Source organism: Argopecten irradians, chromosome 2 (assembly GCF_041381155.1).
Source record: "Argopecten irradians isolate NY chromosome 2, Ai_NY, whole genome shotgun sequence".
Taxonomy (NCBI): Eukaryota; Metazoa; Mollusca; class Bivalvia; order Pectinida; family Pectinidae; genus Argopecten; species Argopecten irradians.
The window spans coordinates 54,571,168-54,590,550 of record NC_091135.1 but is presented as its reverse complement, the minus strand read 5'-3'; the positions used below and the strand labels follow the sequence as shown (position 1 = coordinate 54,590,550).

At 35.7% G+C, this 19,383-nt stretch overlaps 2 protein-coding genes across 2 annotated transcripts in view; one reads left to right on the top strand and one right to left on the bottom strand.

Annotated features, from left to right (window-relative positions):
• LOC138316726 (probable leucine--tRNA ligase, mitochondrial) overlaps nucleotides 1-19,383 on the bottom strand; it is a 90,543-nt gene that overhangs the window by 17,218 nt on the left and 53,942 nt on the right. The gene's annotated exons all lie outside the window — the stretch shown is intronic.
• LOC138312840 (probable leucine--tRNA ligase, mitochondrial) lies at nucleotides 7,014-18,101 on the top strand. The gene is made up of 7 exons (XM_069253588.1): nucleotides 7,014-7,051; nucleotides 7,883-7,973; nucleotides 9,978-10,135; nucleotides 10,453-10,530; nucleotides 12,123-12,275; nucleotides 12,641-12,709; nucleotides 18,069-18,101. Exons 1-7 carry the CDS (start codon nucleotides 7,016-7,018, stop codon nucleotides 18,099-18,101), a joined length of 618 nt encoding a protein of 205 aa, XP_069109689.1. The 5' UTR covers nucleotides 7,014-7,015.

Below are 19,383 nucleotides of genomic sequence, written 5' to 3'. Positions count from 1 at the left end.
CTGTGACATCAGTAGTAGGTACTGAGTTACACTGAACAAATTGGTACATCACTAATCAGTATGACATCAGTAGTACCAACTACAGTTAGTGATGTACAATTTGTTCAGTGTACCAGTAGTAGGTACTGATGTTAGTGATGTACAATAGTGTACATCAGTAGTTAGGTACTGAGTTAGTGATATTATACATTTGTTCAGTGTGTGACATCTAGTAGTAGGTACTGAGTTAGTGATGTACAATCTGTTCTAAACTGTGATACCTTGTAGGTACTGAGTTAGTGATGTACATGATGTCAGTGTGACCAATAGTATGGTACTGAGTTAGTGATGTACTAATTTGTACAGTCAGTGTAGGTACTATCATAACACAAGGTAACATTGATCCAAGTGATTGTACACTTGTTCAGTACCATAGTGACTATCATACAATTTGAAAGTCAGTGTGACCATCCAGTCAGTAGTAACTTTTAGTGATGTACAATTTGTTCAATGTAATCAGTAGATAGTACTGAGTATGATGACCCCAAATAAATTTGTATCCACCACTAATGACATCAGTTACATCTAGGTACTGAGTCATACCCAAATAACAATTTGTTCAGTATCCACCTGACTAGTTAATAGGTACTAAGTATCATGATAACAATTTGTTCAGTGTGACTACAGTACTACTTACTGAGTAACTATCATACCAAATTAGTAGTAAAGTTAGTGACTGTTACCTAATCTTCAGTGTGTACCAGTAATAGGGTACTGAGTTAGTGATGTACTATTTACATATAACTAGTATACTAGTTAGTACCCAGTGTAACCCTATATCCCACCTAGTTAGTGACTTACCATCTAACTATCTATAATACCCTGAAATAACCTATATCCCTAGGTACCTACTACTGAACCATTAACTTCATAAACCAAATAACCTGATATCCATGTACTACTTTGTTTCATTAGTCTGACTATCATAAAGGTATAACCGATTATACCACCTAATATTTACCATCTAACTAGTCACAAGTTAATATCTGTTCCAATTTTTTATTAAATAACCTATCATACCCAACATAACCTATATAGTACTGATACTTTACAATTCTAACTATCATACCCCCAAATAACCCCCTATATCCAACATACCCTATTACTTACATCATCTAACTATCATACCCAAATAACCTAGTAGTATCCCACCTACTACTTACCATTAACTATCATATCCCAAATAACTATATCCACCTACTACTTACCAATATAACTATCATACCCCAAATAACTATATCCCACATACTACTTACATCTAACTATCATACCCCCAAATAACCTATATCCCACCTTACTACTTACCATCTAATATTACTATCATACCCCAAATAACATATATCCCACCTACTACTTACCATCTAAATATCATACCCCATAACATATATCCACATACTAACTTACATCTAACTATCATAAACAAATAACCTCTATGTTCTGATCCCACTACTAGTGTACTTACCATCTAACTATCATACCCCAAATAACCCCTTATATCCAATTTGTTTTACCGCTGTGACTACTTACAATCTAACTATACTATATAACCCAAATAACCCTATATCCAACCGACCTACTACTTACATCTAACATAGATCATACCCCCAAATAACTATATGGAAATATAAATAAATCTAAATGCAATGGTTTGGACCCACAGGTAAGACAATAGGGAAATATGAGAAAATCTAAATACAATGGAGTGAATCCACAGGTAAGACAATAGGGAAATATGAGTAAATATAAATACAAATATTTACAGTCAGTGGTGAATTGATAGTATAAACCCCGTTGATTTCTACCAAAGGCTACTCAACTTTATTTCTCGATAGATTGAGTATGTCACGCGCAATTTGGAGCCACGCGGATGAATTTATGATGGTCAAAATCAGAAACCTTTGGTGTTTTCAGTACCGAACGTACGTTCGATGAACATGTAGGTATCAAAATAGGTTTCAACACATATACATGTACGTGTGTAAATACAAATGTAGAAAAGTTACATTGTTTATGTTACTACCGTACCTCTTTTAGCAATGCTTCCGTGGGTATGATAAATAAACAATGTTGTACAATGTACAGTTTTGCACATTCCGATGACGTCGCAATGTTTACATGTTGTGTGTCTGTGAGTGTGTGTCGGTGAGTCTGTGCTGTTCGCTACAACATGTAGATCTACATCATATTTGTATTTTTAACATCTTTGGTTGTACGCAAATGGATAAGATATATCAGGACAACATCAGTCTTTAGATGGATAAGTTTAACCAAAACGACCAAGCACGACAATGCATTTTTGTTCACCTCGCGGGACAGACAAGTCCTGTACGTTATCTACTGTGAATCGGCGATAGTAGGCCCTCCTTACTTATACCTACACAATGTACGTTTGGGTGTTTCGAAATATCAATTTACAATACTTGTAATAGATATCTCTAATATTTATTGAAGTGTTTGAAACAACAATATAAATATAAGCTAACATTTAGAGAGCGGTAAACGTTTATAGTAGTGGGCCTACCTGTGTTTGTACATGTTCCTCGAAACGACGTTCCGATACATTTGAAAATCTCCAAAATCCGGAAATAATGTCATGATACTATGTAAACATCCATGTATTCAAGTAATTTCAAACGTGAACTGATTAAGTAGAACTCAAGTGATCACAAAATCGAAGAAACTGTCTGTTTGTCACACCTCCTTGACACAGGCGGTTTGAATCGGACGCCGCGTCACAACTACAGTGGAACTTGGTTGATACGAACTCGGATAATTCGACAACCCGGCTTAATATGAAGTACTTTGCCGGTCCCGGCCGAATTCCCTCTTTATCTTTGTTTAAGGATGTACTCCTCTGAGAAGTCAAAATTTTCTTGTATTAAACTTTTTTTCTCATATAGATTTTTGGAAACAGGAGTTCATACCATGAAAGAAAATGGAAGAAAAAACATATGTCTGTGTGCTCGTTTTTGAGCTATTGTCACTCAAAGATACCAAAATGACAAAATAGTGGATTTTATTGGAATTTAGCCGTTTTGACCACATACACTAGAATTTAAAGCCATAATTCCCTAATGAGGTGTTTGATATGGATGGATGTTTGTAGAATTTATTTTCAAGTAGTCTTCATTGAAAATATACCAGTTATGATTAATAAGAGTCATATTTTTTCTCAAAATAACAACATATGCTACCCCTACCCCTTAATTTTGAGCTCCAAAATACACCATTTTCAGCCATTTTTGTCAAATTTAACCCTTTATGGAAAAAGTTCTTGTATTAAACTTTTCTCAATAGTTTGCATATCAATAGGGAAAGGGTTATTCTTTCTAAATCAGGCAGAAAAATGGGGGGTCCGTGTGCTTACTTTTTTGCCCCATTTAAATATTTGTTATTTTTCAATATTTTTGACTAAAAAATAAAAGTGCTCAAATTACCATTAAATGTAGAAATAAAGTGACAAAAGTGTATCATTTCACACATTAATGTTCAATATTTTAATTAACATGAACCCAGTGAAGATTTACAGCAAAAATTAACTCGATACAGCTGAAAATGTTGACGCGGTGATGATTTTAGTAAAAACAATTTAAGTAAAAAATCGGAAAACGGTGGCTCTACTCAAAGCCAAAAAAGACACAATTTCAAAATGGCCGCAAAATGGGCCATTTCTTAAAATCGCTGTGTAAAAAAATCTACTAAAATTAGAAATGTAATTTTTTCACAAAATTTGCTACAAACCACATGCTACATATATTGATAAATCGTATTTGAAAATCTCATAACGTTTTTGATCTATGTCGAAACGAGACTTCAACGGGACTGAAACCACAGAAGAATACATCCTTAAAGAACTCGGATAATTCAAATTCGGAAAACTCGAAGAACTCGGATAATACGAAGTACATTTTGGGTCCGAATTACAAAAATCATACATAAAATGTTCTTATAACTCGAAATGAGATGTTTTGGACAACAAGTTCGCCGAAAATGCCCATAAATCTGCTGTAGAGGTAGCAGAAAACAGTAGATTTGGACAATCTATGAAATTAAGGCGCATGCCTTAGAAATATAGATATAGTCATTTAACTGTAAAAAAATACCTGTACAAAAGTATATATATAATTAATCAGCACAACTTTTGCAATTACAATTTGATATTTTGATACAGATTTGGCCATATTCTGCGCTTATTCATGCATGTGAATACCATGGTTACAACAAAAAAATACCTGAAAAATTGCAAAATATCATGATTTTTAGCCCAAAATTGCAGAAAATTGTACTCAATTTTTTTCTTAAGACCTACCTTAAATTGAGCACTTCTATCACAATGGCAAAATAAGCTAATTTATTTCATAGGTCGATTAGGTGGATTTATCAAAATTGTTGCCTAAACCCGCGCCATGGATTTTCCTTCAAGTAAAGCTAGCATTTCCGGTCAAGACGCACTTCCGGAGGAGCCCAGAATTGTAATCTCTAACCCATTTTTGTTATGTTTATTTTTGAAAAAAAATGAAACTTATATCAAACCCTCCATATTGGATGTACCAATTTCAGAATATATTTGATTTTTATTTGTTTATGCATGGCTCAAAACAGGGGCTCCACACTTAATAAAAATATAGACCGTGGCCAGGCTGTTCTTCTCTGGTTTGCTACCAGAACAGCATTTCAAAATATATATCTCGGTTTTATTGTTATAATTTTGCAACTACAATTGGCGATTTTGACATCTCTCTTGTTCACATAATTTTACAACATGGAACCGGTATATATATACCAAGAAAAAAGATCGTCATTAGACATGATAACTCGCTTAATTCGAACACTCGGATAAATCGAAGTTTTATCTCGGTCCCTTCGAGTTCGTATTAACCGAGTTCCACTGTACGTTAAATATCCTGCCACGTTATGAATTGTGTAAGCGTGTGTAATAATATGAAGCAAAAGATTAAAACCAAACTGCTTTGCACCATGGTGTTTTTTACAACAGATAAATATAACGATTTATAGTTTCATACCGGGAAAACACCAGATATATGCTTCATCAGACGGAACTCATTTTATTTGTATGTTCATTGATAAATTGGCGGCAATTTCCGCCACTTTGAGTGGCTGTTCCAAATGCCCGTCGGAACCAAACGATATAATCCAATCTTAGTCTTATAAATGCCATAAACACTATAAAGTGTTAATTTTGAGCTACGAAAATAATAGTTCAGACTGTAAATATAAGGATTAAAGTCTCTCTCTGGTGGTTCTATCGAAGGATAAAGTTGAGTAGGGTATGGATATTTGTTTCATGGACCGCTTCGCGGTCCATTCCTAATATCGTTACCCTACTCAACTTTATCCTTCGATAGAACCACCCAGAAAGAGAATTTAATCCATAAGGAGGATAGCCCCACAGGTAAGAGACAATAGGAAACATAAGTAAATCTAAATACAATGGGGTGGACCCACAAGGTAAGACAATAGGAAAATATGAGTAAATCTAAATATATATGGGGTGGGATCCACAAGGTTAAGATATTATGGAAAATATGGATAAATCTAAATACAATGGGGTGGATTCACAGTAAATAAATACAATGGGGAAATATAGGTAAATAAGTAAATACAATGGAGTGGATCCACAGGTAAGACAATAGGGAAATATGAAAATCTAAATCTAATACAATGTGATGGATTCACAGGTAAGATAATAGGGAAATTTGAGTAAATACCCTAAAAAATGCAATGGGGTGGATCCACAATGGTAAGATAATAGGTAAATATGAGTAAATATAAATAAATACAAATACAATGTTTTTTAAATGGAAAATATGAAATACTAAATGGATCCAGTAAATCAATAGGGAAATAGAGTAATTTAAAATAACAATGTGTGGACACAGGTAAGATAATAGGAAATATATGAGTACAATGAAAAGTGATGATCTAAATACAATGGAGTGGATCCACAGGTAAACAATAGGGAAAAGATGAGTGTATCTAAATACAATGGGTGGATCCACAGGTAAGAAAATAGGGAAATATGAGTAAATCTAAATACAATGGGGTGGATCCACAGGTAAGACAATAGGGAAAAGATGAGTATATCTAAATACAATGGAGTGGATCCACAGGTAAGACAATAGGGAAATATGAGTAAATCTAAATACAATGGAGTGGATCCACAGGTAAGACAATAGGGAAATATGAGTAAATCTAAATACAATGGAGTGGATCCACAGGTAAGACAATAGGGAAATATGAGTAAATCTAAATACAATGGAGTGGATCCACAGGTAAGACAATAGGGAAATATGAGTAAATCTAAATACAATGGGGTGGGGTGGATCCACAGGTAAGACAATAGGAAATATGAGTAAATCTAAATACAATGGGGTGGATCCACAGGTAAGACAATAGGGAAATATGAGTAAATCTAAATACAATGGGGTGGATCCACAGGAAAGACAATAGGGAAAAGATGAGTATATCTAAATACAATGGAGTGGATCCACAGGTAAGATAATAGGGAAATATGAGTAAATCTAAATACAATGGGGTGGATCCACAGGAAAGACAATAGGGAAAAAAAGAGTAAATCTAAATACAATGGGGTGGATCCACAGGTAAGACAATAGGGAAAAGATGAGTAAATCTAAATACAATGGAGTGGATCCACAGGTAAGATAATAAGGAAATATGAGTAAATCTAAATACAATGGGGTGGATCCACAGGTAAAACAATAGGGAAAAAATGAGTAAATATATTACTAAATACAATGGAATGGATCCACAGGTAAGACAATAGGGAAATATGAGTAAATCTAAATACAATGGGGTGGATCCACAGGTAAGACAATAGGGAAAAGATGAGTATAATCTAAATACAATGGAGTGGACCACAGGTAAGACAATAGGGAAATATTTAGTAAATCTAAATACAATGGGGTGGATCCACAGGTAAGACAATAGGGAAAAGATGAGTAAATCTAAATACAATGGGGTGGATCCACAGGTAAGACAATAGGGAAAAGATGAGTATAACTAAATACAATGGAGTGGACCCACAGGTAAGACAATAGGGAAATATTAGTAAATCTAAATACAATGGAGTGGATCCACAGGTAAGACAAAAGGGAAAAGATGAGTATAACTAAATACAATGGAGTGGATCCACAGGTAAGACAATAGGGAAAAGATGAGTATAACTAAATACAATGGAGTGGACCCACAGGTAAGACAATAGGGAAATATGAGTAAATCTAAATACAATGGAGTGGATCCACAGGTAAGACAATAGGGAAAAGATGAGTATAACTAAATACAATGGAGTGGACCCACAGGTAAGACAATAGGGAAATATGAGTAAATCTAAATACAATGGGGTGGATCCACAGGAAAGACAATAGGGAAAAGATGAGTATATCTAAATACAATGGAGTGGATCCACAGGTAAGATAATAAGGAAATATGAGTAAATCTAATACAATAGGGTGGATCCACAGGAAAGACAATAGGGAAAAAAAGAGCAAATCTTAATACAATGGGGTGGACCCACAGGTAAGACAATAGGGAAATAAGACTAAATCTTAATAATCAATGGGGATGACCCCCAGGTAAGACAATTTATAAAAAGTTTAGTGTGACCTGGTCACAGGAAGTTTAAAATATTTTTATTACTACCAAAATACAGTCTGTACCGGGTGTAGCTTATATTCTGATGAGGCTTGAATTGTGTACAAAACATGAAAAATCGGAAAAAGGCATTTTACATTGGTTTGCTTTGTAGTTTAATACAGGCTTAAATAAATTCTTAAAACATTTCTATGAAAAATATTCTTTTTAGGAGATAATTGAAAAATATGGAGTGGACACCACTCGTCTGTGCATATTGTCTAACGTAGCCCCGAAGTCTGACCGCAAGTGGACATATGAAGGTGAGTCAGTCTTTGGCCCGAAAAAGTTTCTTAATAACATCCAGGGTTCTCGTTAAAAGCCGGAATTGCCAGCAAAAACAGACGTCTATTTCCTTGTTTACAACCGGCTATTTTTGTCAGAAATAAATATTGGTCACCACTAGGGCATGTGGACCCCAACCACCTATTATCAATTTTCAACCATCTATTAAAAAACTTAGTGAGAACCCTGATAACATCAATTTTGAGTTGAAGGTTTTCTAGAACTTGTGCAATAACTTATACCTGAGAAACCTGACAGAAAAGATAAACTGCAGAGTTTACATCTTTCAATATGAATTTATTGCGTTTATTTTATTTTTTCTTTCAAATTTTTTGTCACAGCAAAATGCAGATTGATTGCTGTTAGTATAGTTGCCTTATTATCCCCCGCCCAACGAAGTTGGCGGGGGATATACAAATGGGTTCCGTCCGTCCGTCTGTCCGTCCGTCCGTCCGTACGAATGGTTTCCGGAGCATAACTCTAAAACCAGTAGAAATATTTCCACGAAACTTCATACACACATTGGTCTTATGGTCTAGTAGTGCCTTTTGCTATTTTTAGGTTTTCATTGTCTGCATTTTTTCCGTAACCATGGAAACATTGCTGAAAATATCATATTTTGTACCAGGTTCGTTTCCGGAGCATAACTCTAAAACCAGAAGAGATATTTCCACGAAACTTCATAGACACATTGGTCTTATGGTCTAGTAGTGCCTTTTGCTATTTTAAGGTTTTCACTTTTTGTACTTTTTTCTGTAACCATGGAAACATTGCTGAAAATGGCAGATTTTTGTGCAAGAATCGTTTCCGGAGCACAACTCTAAAACCAGCAGAGATATTTCCATGAAACTTCATAGACACATTGTTCTTATGGTCTAGTAGTGCTTTTTGCTATTTTTAGGTTTTCACTTTTCGTGCTTTTTTCTGTAACCATAGAAACATTACTGAAAAAATCATATTTTTGTAGCAGGTTCATTTCCGGAGCATAACTCTAAAACCAGCAGAGATATTTCCACGAAACTTCATAGACACATTCTTTTTATGGTCTAGTTGTACCTTTTGCTATTTTTAGGTTTTCATTTTTTGCACTTTTTCCGTTACCATGGAAACATTGCTGAAAATATCATGGTAAATGGTAAATGTTACTTTGCAAAACTCCACCCATCTTTGTGTATATAGTCTAATATAAATGTCAAGGCTGTATACCTGATTCAACAATTGCAGCCCCGCTCTACTTGAATTATACACCATCTTTCTTTAGCTCAACTTCCTTTTTCCTGGTTTTTTTCATACACATAAGTCTCCACAATCAAACTTACTTCAGCTTTGATATCTCCATTGGCGGGGGATCTGAATGACTATGTCCTTGTTTTCATTTAATCTTTTATCAAAAAATTATTTCACAATATGAGTGACTAGGAGTTCCTTATGATTTTATTCAAAAGAAATCCACATTTTGTTTAAGAGATGCTTAAAACCTGGTTCAAACTAAACCACTATGGCAACACACAGCCACTCTCACTCTTACATTTATATAAAATCATGAACACTTTATTTGGAACAACGACATCACTACGTGAGCTGTATTCTGTTTACCTGATGTCAGGCCTTTACCCTCTCAAACGACACCAGATTTTGTATAGAGGTACAAGCCATAATAACGTAAACCTACTTTCTTTCACGGCTGCATGTGCTTCTGAATTTCCCGATTTCCATTTAAGTTCAGTAAAATTAATTTTCGTGGATTTAAAAAATTTTAATTGGAGTTTCAATTAATATAGGTCATGTAGATATCAATTCAAACAGATACTAGGATTGTAAAAAATCACAGAAGTAAATCCTATGTGAGAGAATGTTGATAGATTGAGGTAAAATGGCTTATGTTTGATCAAGTTGTTGTTGAAAAAGAGGTTTTAGTGTTCATTCATTGTATGATCAAAGTTGTAATGTTTTTAGTCATTGATCATCTAAGTTATTTTCAGTATTCTCTGGTGTGATATCCTGGCAGAGACGTGTGTGGGATACAGTGAACAGCTTTATACAGGGCAGAACGGATCACATTCCTCTCCAGTGTGACGAGGAAAAACTCAAGGAATACGAAGATCATATATATCAATTTCATAATGAATGCCTTGTCAAGGTTAGTAATACATACCATGATTTCTGAAAGTAAAACAGCATTGGGATAAAACAATAGGGTCCTTAGGGTGGTCTTTATAGACAGGTGTGAATGCCATTTAGTACAAGGTATATGAGGAACGGATATTTGTGAAATATTATTAACCTAAAAAATTTCATTATTTTTAAGCAAAGCTATATTAAAGAGCTATGATTTGATATCAGGCAAGCCTAACTTTACAATAAGACTAAAGTCAACAACTGAACTAAATGTTTTCCTTACACTTTGTGTATGGTATAAATGTATTCTGTAAAGCTTGTTTTCATTATTTTTAATAGGTAACAGAACAGCTTAGCAAGAAGTTTTTGATTAATAGTGCCATATCAAGGCTCCATTCTCATTTGAAGAATTTTAAGGTATGTTTTTTAACAGGTCATACGCTATTGTGCTCTCACAATCATACCATACATACAGTTGAACTTGGTTGATACGAACTCGGATAATTCGACAACCTGGCCTAATAGGAAGTACTTTGACGGTCCCGGCCGAATTCCCTCTTTATCTTTTTTTCAACAACTCGGATAATTTGAATTCAGAAAAACTGGAAGAACTCGGATAATACAAAGTAAATTTTTGGTCCGAAGGACAAAAATCATACATGAAATGTTCTTATAACTTGAAATGAGATTTTTTTGGACAACGAGATCCCTGAAAATGTCAATTTCTTTTTCATAAATCTGCTGTATAACGGCATTTTCAAAATATATATCTAGGTTTTCTTGTTATAATTTTGCAATTATCATAGGCGATTTTGACATCGTTTTATGACATGGAACTTGTCTATATATACCAAATAAAGGGATAGTCAGTAGACATGAAAACTCGCTTAATTTGAACACTCGGATAACTCGAAGTTTTATCTCAGACCCTTCCAGTTTGTATTAAGCGAGTTCCACTGTAGTTAGTAACTATTGTATCATCTATGTATTACACATCTGTTAGCTATACTCAAATAGCTATACACCTGTCTCAAGTGATAACAGCAGGATTCTTTCATCCATATGCAAATTAAGGTTGACTGGATTGCTATTGTATAGCGGTTCATAGATCGTTTATTTTCGCAGTTAGACTGAAATTCGCATAATTATAGTTTAAGGAATTATAGGAATAAATGAATCACAAAATTAAACCTCCACAAATATAGGAAACTGCATAATACTGTAAACCAACTGATTTTACTGTCCAGTATATTTTAGTGTATTTCGCGAGTGGTCAGAATTTGCGAAAATAAGTTGCCTCAAATCAAGAAAATAAAACGCCATGAAAATGTCACTTGGCATGAAAACAGGAAATCAGTCATGTATTAAGACATGTATTGAATAGACTAAAAAAGTGGTTCATAGTTGATGTAGACCCAAACATAATGTGCTATTGCAATGTGTCGCAGTGAGATAGCAATATAGAAAGAGCTCCCCTTGTAAAAGAGGACAAAATACAAATATATTGCAGCTCTTGCATATATCTGTTTAGGAGACTGTCTGACTGTCTTTGCCTTTACCTATGATCCTAGCTATTGATGGGCATATCTTTGCCATTATGTATTACCTTAGCTGTCGATAGGATGTTAGGCAAAATAAAACGGAACCAAAACTTATCCATCTATTCATCCATTTACACATCCTCTTATTTGTCTTTCCATCCATCTGTTGATCTGTCTATTCATCCATTTTTTCTTCTGTCTGTCTCTCAATCTGTTTGTTCTTCCATCTGTCAATCTATTTTTCCATCCATCTTCCAATCTACATTCCTTCTATACATTCATCTGCCCCCTCCATCTGTCAATCTGTCTTTCCATCTATCTTCCCATTTGCAGTCCTTCCATACATCCATCTTTTCATCCATCTGTTGATCTGTTTGTCCTTCGATCTGCCCATCTTTAATTTTGTCCTTCCATCTTTCCATATTGTTGAGTGTGTATGATCACCCTGATGTTTGAATGTTTGGACAGAAGTTACCAATGGATGTACTTGCCCACAGTCATCAGGCTGAGTTAGCTCTAGCAGACCTAATTGTCATGCTGTCACCCATGGCCCCAGCCTTTGCCTCTGAACTTTGGAGCGCCATGAAGTCTGCAGCTTCTAGAACAACACATCATAATTGGGTAAATATTAAATTGATGTCAGGATATTGAGTAGCACAATAAATCTTCAGCATTTAGATTAACTCCTTTATTAGTTTATGGCTAAAGAGGCATAGCTGTAATATGGTGGAATACTGGTTAATTAATAACATAATTCACCCACTATGTATTTACTACCATAACACAGATATGGGGGTGTGGGACCCACTTCGTACTACCATAACACAGCTATGGGGATGGGGGAACCCACTTCACAATGACTTGATTCAGGATGTCAGACACCCTAACCACTATGCCAAACCAATTTCTGCAGCCATATACTGGTTAAATTGTTGTTTATATGATAATAATGAAGTTGCAATGATGATAACCTTTCACCTTTATAGGATCTTGGTGTCCTGGACCAGTGCTGGCCTCTCCCTGATCAGGACTTCCCGCTGTCTCTGGAATGCTGTGTAGGTATTAAATTAGTGAGGTATAATTTGTTCAGTGTGACATCAGTAGTAGGTACTGAGTTAGTGATGTACCATTTGTTCAGTGTGACATCAGTAGTAGGTATTGAGTTAGTGATGTACAATTTGTTCAGTGTGACATCAGTAGTAGGTATTGAGTTAGTGATGTACAATTTGTTCAGTGTGACATCAGTAGTAGGTACTGAGTTAGTGATGTACAATTTGTTCAGTGTGACATCAGTAGTAGGTATTGAGTTAGTGATGTATAATTTGTTCAGTGTGACATCAGTAGCAGGTACTGAGTTAGTGATGTACAATTTGTTCAGTGTGACATCAGTAGTAGGTACTGAGTTAGTGATGTACAATTTGTTCAGTGTGACATCAGTAGTAGGTACTGAGTTAGTGATGTACAATTTGTTCAGTGTGACATCAGTAGTAGGTACTGAGTTAGTGATGTACAATTTGTTCAGTGTGACATCAGTAGTAGGTACTGAGTTGTAGTGATGTACAATTTGTTCAGTGTGACATCAGTAGTAGGTATTGAGTTAGTGATGTACAATTTGTTCAGTGTGACATCAGTAGTAGGTACTGAGTTAGTGATGTACAATTTGTTCAGTGTGACATCAGTAGTAGGTACTGAGTTAGTGATGTACAATTTGTTCAGTGTGACATCAGTGGTAGGTACTGAGTTAGTGTTGTACAATTTGTTCAGTATGACATCAGTAGTAGGTACTGAGTTAGTGATGTACAATTTGTTCAGTGTGACATCAGTAGTAGGTACTGAGTTAGTGATGTACAATTTGTTCAGTGTGACATCAGTAGTAGGTACTGAGTTAGTGATGTACAATTTGTTCAGTGTGACATCAGTAGTAGGTACTGAGTTAGTGATGTATAATTTGTTCAGCGTGACATCAGTAATAGGTACTGAGTTAGTGATGTACCATTTGTTCAGTGTGACACCAGTAATAAGTACTGAGTTAGTGATGTACCATTTGTTCAGTGTGACATCAGTAGTAGGTACTGAGTTAGTGATGTACCATTTGTTCAGTGTGACATCAGTAGTAGGTACTGAGTTAGTGATGTACAATTTGTTCAGTGTGACACCAGTAATAGGTACTGAGTTAGTGATGTACCATTTGTTCAGTGTGACATCAGTAGTAGGTATTGAGTTAGTGATGTACAATTTGTTCAGTGTGACACCAGTAATAGGTACTGAGTTAGTGATGTATAATTTGTTCAGTGTGACATCAGTAGTTGGTACTGAGTTAGTGATGTACAATTTGTTCAGTGTGACACCAGTAATAGGTACTGAGTTAGTGATGTATAATTTGTTCAGTGTGACATCAGTAGTGGGTACTGAGTTAGTGATGTACCATTTGTTCAGTGTGACATCAGTAGTAGGTACTGAGTTAGTGATGTACAATTTGTTCAGTGTGACATCAGTAGTAGGTACTGAGTTAGTGATGTAGTGTGACATCAGTAGTAGGTACTGAGTTTTAGTGATGTACAATTTGTTCAGTGTTGACATCAGTAGTAGGTACTGAGTTAGTGATGTACAATTTGTTCCGTGTGACACCATAATAGGTACTGAGTTAGTGATGTACAATTTGTTCAGTGTGACATCAGAGTAGGTATTGAGTAGTGATGTACATATTTAGTTTCAGTGTGACATCAGTATAGTTACTGAGTTAGTGATTTACAATTTGTTCAGTGTGACATCAGTAGGTACTGAGTTAGTGATGTACATTTGTTCAGTGTGACATCAGTAGTAGGTACTGAGTTAGTGTGTACAATTGTTTTCAGTGTGACATCAGTAATAGGTACTTTGTTCAGTGTGACATCAGTAGTAGTGAGTTAGTGATGTACAATTTGTTCAGTGTGACATCAGTAGTAGGTACTGAGTTTAGTGATGTACAATTTGTTCAGTGTGACATCAGTAGTAGGTACTGAGTTAGTGATGTACAATTTGTTCAGTGTGACATCAGTAGTAGGTACTGAGTTAGTGATGTACAATTTGTTCAGTGTGACATCAGTAGTAGGTACTGAGTTAGTGATGTACAATTTGTTCAGTGTGACATCAGTAGTAGGTACTGAGTTAGTGATGTACAATTTGTTCAGTGTGACATCAGTAGTAGGTACTGAGTTAGTGATGTACAATTTGTTTCAGTGTGACATCAGTAGTAGGTACTGAGTTAGTGATGTACAATTTGTTCAGTGTGACATCAGTAGTAGGTACTGAGTTAGTGATGTACAATTTGTTCAGTGTGACATCAGTAGTAGGTACTGAGTAGTGATGTACAATTTGTTCAGTGTGACATCAGTAGTAGGTACTGAGTTAGTGATGTACAATTTGTTCAGTGTGACATCAGTAGTAGTGTTACTGAGTTAGTGATGTACAATTTGTTCAGTGTGACACAGTAGTAGGTACTGAGTTAGTGATGTACCAATTTGTTTCAGTGTGACATCAGTAGTAGGGTATTGAGTTAGTGATGTACAATTTGTTCAGTGTGACATCAGTAGTAGGTACTGAGTTAGTGATGTACAATTTGTTCAGTGTGACATCAGTAGTAGGTACTGAGTTAGTGATGTACAATTTGTTCAGTGTGACATCAGTAGTAGGTACTGAGTAGTGATGTACAATTTTGTTCAGTGTGACATCAGTAGTAGGTACTGAGTTAGTGATGTACAATTTGTTCAGTGTGACATCAGTAGTAGGTATGAGTTAGTGATGTACAATTTGTTCAGTGTGACATCAGAAGTAGGTACTGAGTTTGTGATGTACAATTTGTTCAGTGTGACATCAGTAGTAGGGACTGAGTTAGTGATGTACAATTTGTTCAGTGTGACATCAGTAGTAGGTACTGAGTTAGTGATGTACAATTTGTTCAGTGTGACATCAGTAGTAGGTACTGAGTTAGTGATGTACAATTTGTTCAGTGTGACATCAGTAGTAGGTACTGAGTTAGTGATGTACAATTTGTTCAGTGTGACATCAGTAGTAGGTACTGAGTTAGTGGATGTACAATTTGTTCAGTGTGACATCAGTAGTAGGTACTGAGTTAGTGATGTACAATTTGTTCAGTGTGACATCAGTAGTAGGTACTGAGTTAGTGATGTACAATTTGTTCAGTGTGACATCAGTAGTAGGTACTGAGTTAGTGATGTACATTTTGTTCAGTGTGACATCAGTAGTAGGTACTGAGTTAGTGATGTACAATTTGTTCAGTGTGACATCAGTAGTAGGTACTGAGTTAGTGATGTACAATTTGTTCAGTGTGACATCAGTAGTAGGTACTGAGTTAGTGATGTACAATTTGTTCAGTGTGACATCAGTAGTAGGTACTGAGTTAGTGATGTACCATTTGTTCAGTGTGACATCAGTAGTAGGTACTGAGTTAGTGATGTACAATTTGTTCAGTGTGACATCAGTAGTTAGGTACTGAGTTAGTGATGTACAATTTGTTCAGTGTGACATCAGTAGTAGGTACTAGAGTTAGTGATGTACAATTTGTTCAGTGTGACATCAGTAGTAGGTACTGAGTTAGTGATGTACAATTTGTTCAGTGTGACATCAGTAGTAAGGTACTGAGTTAGTGATGTACAATTTGTTCAGTGTGACAATCAGTAGTAGGTACTGAGTTAGTGATGTACAATTTGTTCAGTGTGACATCAGTAGTAGGTACTGAGTTAGTGATGTACAATTTGTTCAGTGTGACATCAGTAGTAGGTACTGAGTTAGTGATGTACAATTTGTTCAGTGTGACATCAGTAGTAGGTACTGAGTTAGTGATGTACAATTTGTTCAGTGTGACATCAGTAGTAGGTACTGAGTTAGTGATGTACAATTTGTTCAGTGTGACATCAGTAGTAGGTACTGAGTTAGTGATGTACCATTTGTTCAGTGTGACATCAGTAGTAGGTACTGAGTTAGTGATGTACAATTTGTTCAGTGTGACATCAGTAGTAGGTACTGAGTTAGTGATGTACAATTTGTTCAGTGTGACATCAGTAGTAGGTACTGAGTTAGTGATGTACAATTTGTTCAGTGTGACATCAGTAGTAGGTACTGAGTTAGTGATGTACAATTTGTTCAGTGTGACATCAGTAGTAGGTACTGAGTTAGTGATGTACAATTTGTTCAGTGTGACATCAGTAGTAGGTATTGAGTTAGTGATGTACAATTTGTTCAGTGTGACATCAGTAGTAGGTACTGAGTTAGTGATGTACAATTTGTTCATGTGTGACATCAGTAGTAGGTACTGAGTTAGTGATGTACAATTTGTTCAGTGTGACATCAGTAGTAGGTACTGAGTTAGTGATGTACAATTTGTTCAGTGTGACATCAGTAGTAGGTACTGAGTTAGTGATGTACAATTTGTTCAGTGTGACATCAGTAGTAGGTACTGAGTTAGTGATGTACCAATTTGTTCAGTGTGACATCAGTAGTAGGTACTGAGTTAGTGATGTACAATTTGTTCAGTGTGACATCAGTAGTAGGTATTGAGTTAGTGATGTACACAATTTGTTCAGTGTGACATCAGTAGTAGGTACTGAGTTAGTGATGTACAATTTTGTTCAGTGTGACATCAGTAGTAGGTACTGAGTTAGTGATGTACAATTTGTTCAGTGTGACATCAGTAGTAGGTACTGAGTTAGTGATGTACAATTTGTTCAGTGTGACATCAGTAGTAGGTACTGAGTTAGTGATGTACAATTTGTTCAGTGTGACATCAGTAGTAGGTATGAGTTAGTGATGTACAATTTGTTCAGTGTGACATCAGTAGTAGGTACTGAGTTAGTGATGTACAATTTGTTCAGTGTGACATCAGTAGTAGGTACTGAGTTAGTGATGTACCAATTTGTTCAGTGTGACATCAGTAGTAGGGTACTGAGTTAGTGTGATGTACAATTTGTTCAGTGTGACATCAGTAGTAGGTACTGAGTTAGTGATGTACAATTTGTTCAGTGTGACATCAGTAGTAGGTACTGTGATTTAGTGATGTACAAATTTGTTCAGTGTGACATCAGTAGTAGTACTGAGGTTAGTGATGTACAATTTGTTCAGTGTGGACATCAGTCAGTAGTAGTACTGAGTTAGTGAAGATGTACAATTTGTTCAGTGTGACATCAGTAGTAGGTATTGAGTTAGTGATGTACAATTTGTTCAGTGTGACATCAGTAGTAGGTATTGAGTTAGTGATGTACAATTTGTTCAGTGTGACACATCAGTAGTAGGTACTGAGTTAGTGATGTACAATTTGTTCAGTGTGACATCAGTAGTAGGTATTGAGTTAGTGATGTACAATTTGTTCAGTGTGACATCAGTAATAGGTACTGAGTTAGTGATGTACAATTTGTTCAGTGTGACATCAGTAGTAGTACTGAGTTAGATTAGTGATGTACAGGTATCAATTTGTTCAGTGTGACATCAGTAGTAGGTACTGAGTAGTGATGTACAATTTGTTCAGTGTGACATCAGTAGTAGGTACTGAGTTAGTGATGTACAATTTGTTCAGTGTGACATCAGTAGTAGGTACTGAGTTAGTGATGTACAATTTGTTCAGTGTGACATCAGTAGTAGGTACTGAGTTAGTGATGTACAATTTGTTCAGTGTGACATCAGTAGTAGGTACTGAGTTAGTGATGTACAATTTGTTCAGTGTGACATCAGTAGTAGGTACTGAGTTAGTGATGTACAATTTGTTCAGTGTGACATCAGTAGTAGGTACTGAGTTAGTGATGTACAATTTGTTCAGTGTGACATCAGTAGTAGGTACTGAGTTAGTGATGTACAATTTGTTCAGTGTGACATCAGTAGTAGGTACTGAGTTAGTGATGTACAATTTGTTCAGTGTGACATCAGTAGTAGGTACTGAGTTAGTGATGTACAATTTGTTCAGTGTGACATCAGTAGTAGGTACTGAGTTAGTGATGTACAATTTGTTCAGTGTGACATCAGTAGTAGGTACTGAGTTAGTGATGTACCATTTGTTCAGTGTGACATCAGTAGTAGGTACTGAGTTAGTGATGTACCATTTGTTCAGTGTGACATCAGTAGTAGGTATTGAGTTAGTGATGTACAATTTGTTCAGTGTGACATCAGTAGTAGGTACTGAGTTAGTGATGTATAATTTGTTCAGTGTGACATCAGTAGTAGGTATTGAGTTAGTGATGTACAATTTGTTCAGTGTGACATCAGTAGTAGGTACTGAGTTAGTGATGTACAATTTGTTCAGTGTGACATCAGTAGTAGGTACTGAGTTAGTGATGTACAATTTGTTCAGTGTGACATCAGTAAGTCAGGGTACTGAGTTAGTGAATGTAACAATTTGTTCAGTGTGACATCAGTAGTAGGTACTGAGTTAGTGATGTACAATTTGTTCAGTGTGGACATCAGTAGTAGGTATTGAGTTAGTGATGTACAATTTGTTCAGTGTGACATCAGTAGTAGGTACTGAGTTAGTGATGTACAATTTGTTCAGTGTCGACATCAGTATAGGTAATCCTGAGTTAGTGATGTACAAATTTGTTCAGTGTGACATCAGTAGTAGGTATTGAGTTAGTGAAGTACCCCATTTGTTCAGTGTGACATCAGTAGTAGGTACTGAGTTATGTGATGTACAATTTGTTCAGTGTGTGCACATCAGTAATAGGTACTGAGTTAGTGTTATGTACAA